The 3,051-nt window shown below is 46.4% G+C and overlaps 1 protein-coding gene across 1 annotated transcript in view; it reads right to left on the reverse strand.

The window, feature by feature from the left end:
• LOC104992271 (E3 ubiquitin-protein ligase Midline-1-like) overlaps positions 1–1,921 on the reverse strand; it is a gene marked incomplete at its 3' end in the record, with an annotated part of 9,420 nt that extends 7,499 nt beyond the window's left edge. The window contains exon 1 of the mRNA XM_010845085.1: positions 1,682–1,921. Within this exon, the coding sequence (XP_010843387.1) occupies positions 1,682–1,827 (146 nt within the window). The remainder of the gene's footprint in view (positions 1–1,681) is intronic.
• Between the last annotated feature and the right edge of the window lie 1,130 nt (positions 1,922–3,051).

Genomic DNA, 3,051 nt, shown 5'->3' on the forward strand with positions numbered 1-3,051 from the left:
TCCTGAGGAAAGAAGCTGGCTGCCTTTGGAGGAGGGAGGAGATCATTTTAAGGATATAAAAGGGATGATAACCAGCTGTTATCCACGTTCATTGGCAGAGATAAGTATCTAACCAGTCGCAGAGGAAATCTCAAACAGAAGAAAGAACACAAAGAAACCGGCTGGATACTAGACTAGAGCCATAAAGAGACTATACCCTCCTCCCATTGAAGGGATACTGGAAGCGGAAATACCACTGCTGACCTCTGTGTGGTATTTTGAGCATCAGCACAGTGTGCAATATAAGCAAACCCTCAATAAACTGAAGTTTTCTTTCTCTTTCCCTGAAGAAATTCAGGTCAGAAGATGGTAAGTATTTTTTTGCCCTAGGCCAAGGGCTGGCAAAGTCCAGTGTGTGTGCTAAGTCACTTCAGCTGTGTCCAACTCTCTGCAACATGGACTGTAGCCCACCAGGCTCCTCTGTCCATGGGATTTTCCAGGCAAGAATACTGGAGTGGGTTGCCATGCCCTCCTCCAGGGGATCTTCCCAACCCAGCGATCAAACCCACATTTCCTGCATTGGTAGGCGGGTTCTTTACCACTAAGCGCCACCTGGGAAGCCCTGGCTGAGGGCCAGATCTGACCTGCTGCCTGTTTTTGCCAGTAGTCTTATTGGAACACGCCATTGCCCGTTCATTTGCATCTATACTAGGCTGCTGGAGACCTATCATGGCTGAGTTGAGTAGTTGTCATGGGGACGAGATAACCTTCATAGCTGAACATATTTACTCTGGTCCTTTATAAGCAGAGTTTGCAGAGCCCTGCTGCTGGATAAAGATCAGGAAGAAGGAGCTGTCTGGGGTCTTCCAGGGATAGGCTTCAATTATTGCTTTGGATAAAGGTGAGTTGACTCTGAAAATTCCACTGAATGAAAAGTCAATGTCAATGGCACTGGCTGGAGATGTCATGCATTTAGGTGGCATGAGGTGCTTTTCTTGGGCTCCCCAAGAATTGCTATAGGTGTTTGCATCAGTGAAGGCGAGTAATTTTATGCCTATCAAGTATGTGCACTGAAGGTGCAGTGACCCCTGTCAGTTTCACTGCTGAGCTGTCCTTTCAAATCACATAATGTTTATGTCCCCCACCATAGAATAAAGATTTCCAAAGGAGGTGGTATGAAGTTGACAGTTGGGTCTTCTCTCTCCCACATGAGTTGGTCTTGACCTTTGAGGAGAGGCAAAGCTTCTCAACCAAATAAAAACAGCACTCACAGAGAACAACACCTGGGTGGTTTTAAAAACTAGATAAGCCTTGAGATGGAAGAAAAGATTCCCTTTTATGTTTTGGTGTTCATTTTGATTCTTTGTTATCAAGTATATAATAAGATCAGGTCTGAGAGTCACAGTAAATGCAGTTTTGTGCCATCCTAAGCTTTCTTCCCCAGTAAAAGAAGGCAGATTTTATTCTTTCTAACTTGGAGGCTCTTGTTTCTAAGGCCTTGAACTCCCGGCTGATACTGAAAAGGCTTTGACAGGTCAAAGGGAAGCATTTTGAGCTGGAACAAAGCAACTCAAAGCCTCTATTCTCTCTGGTACCCAGCCTTGAAAATGCAAACAAAAGCAAGGCAGGGCAAGGCCAACCAATCACAGTCCAGACACGGGAGCCCAGGCACTGAGAATTTCCCAGTAGCCCCTGCACTCACCTCTCAGTGATATTCTTAGCGGTCTGTAGGAAACGCGCGTGATCATTCTCCTTCAGAGAGTGCTCTGCTTGGGAGATGAGTGATGCCGACCGCTCGATGCACTGTTTGCAGTTTGCAATCTGCTGAGCCAGTTTGCGAAGCCTCATCACCTGGTACAAAAGAGGCACAGAGATGGTTGGTTACCCGGGTGGGCTTGCTTAGTGAAAATGCATTGTGCTGGACTCTCGCAGTGTGCGAGTTCGGTTGTGTGCGAGTCATCCTTCACTAAAAGTGCAAAAGGGAGGCAGAGAAAGCTGTGAACCCCAGTCATGGCACTCTTGTCTGAGCTATTCTTTATCTTCTTGGAGAAGTGTCACTAATTTGTTTCAGGAGGAAGCCCTGAATTGCGAATTGCTTCCCTGTTAATGGGGAAAAAAGGTGTTGCCCAGTGTGAGTTAGAGGGTCACTGGGCCTCTTCCCTCAGCTATTCTAACACAATGACTGTAAGATCACAGGGAACCCTGGAACTTTCTCTATCATATGTTTTCAGCCAATGAGAAAATAAAACATCGCTGTAGGTGCAAAACGTGTGGCTTAAGTCAAATCAAAAGTTCTTTGCCATCCATGTAATAAAATGGTGATGTAAACACATTAGATAGTACTATTTCCCACACTATTGCAAACTCATGTGTTAAATTAACAGAAAGGGAGCATTTTTTCCATTGATTAATATTTTTCCTGTTCCACAGATGAGAGAAAGCCAAAAAAAGCACAGCTGGGCCATTTCCCCTCACCGGGAACGTCATTTCCAGGCACTTTGTGCTTGTTTGATAACTAAAACTATTTTGATAAGCAGTTCCCAGTCCGGATAAAAATGCTCATTTGGTTCCAATCTCCATTCCAACTTCTGATTCCGTCTTGCTTGAAAACGACCCTCAAACATAACTGACCATCACCTCGGGGCAGGCTGCGATAAGTCCATGGTAACCCACTTGACCAGTTGTGCTGGTGTTTGGAGTGTGCTGGGAGATGAAGCCCTCTGGCCAGAAGCCAGGGGAAAATGAGAGTGCTAATTGGAACAGCAGTGCACCCTGTGTGCGCGGGCCCCCGCCCCCCCCAGCTCAAGTCTACACAGCCTGGGACAGGTCTTGGCCGGCTTTCTGATCATTCTGGAATGGAAAACAGCCTGGGGTGAAAGGGTAGGGAGGAGGCCAGTTCATCTGTCTTGCAGACAAGGCTGGCTTGGGTTCCCTCCAGAATTCCTGCTAACTCCAAGAAATTCCTCCTTTCTCCAAGTCATCATTATCATCCCCGTGCAAGTCTAATCGAAGTAAAGGAAGGAAGGAGATGTCAGAACTCGAGGCCTCTGAGGACTGTCCAATTTCAGCTCT

This window comes from Bison bison, unplaced genomic scaffold (assembly GCF_000754665.1).
Source record: "Bison bison bison isolate TAMUID 2011002044 unplaced genomic scaffold, Bison_UMD1.0 scf7180017848385, whole genome shotgun sequence".
Taxonomy (NCBI): domain Eukaryota; kingdom Metazoa; phylum Chordata; class Mammalia; order Artiodactyla; family Bovidae; genus Bison; species Bison bison.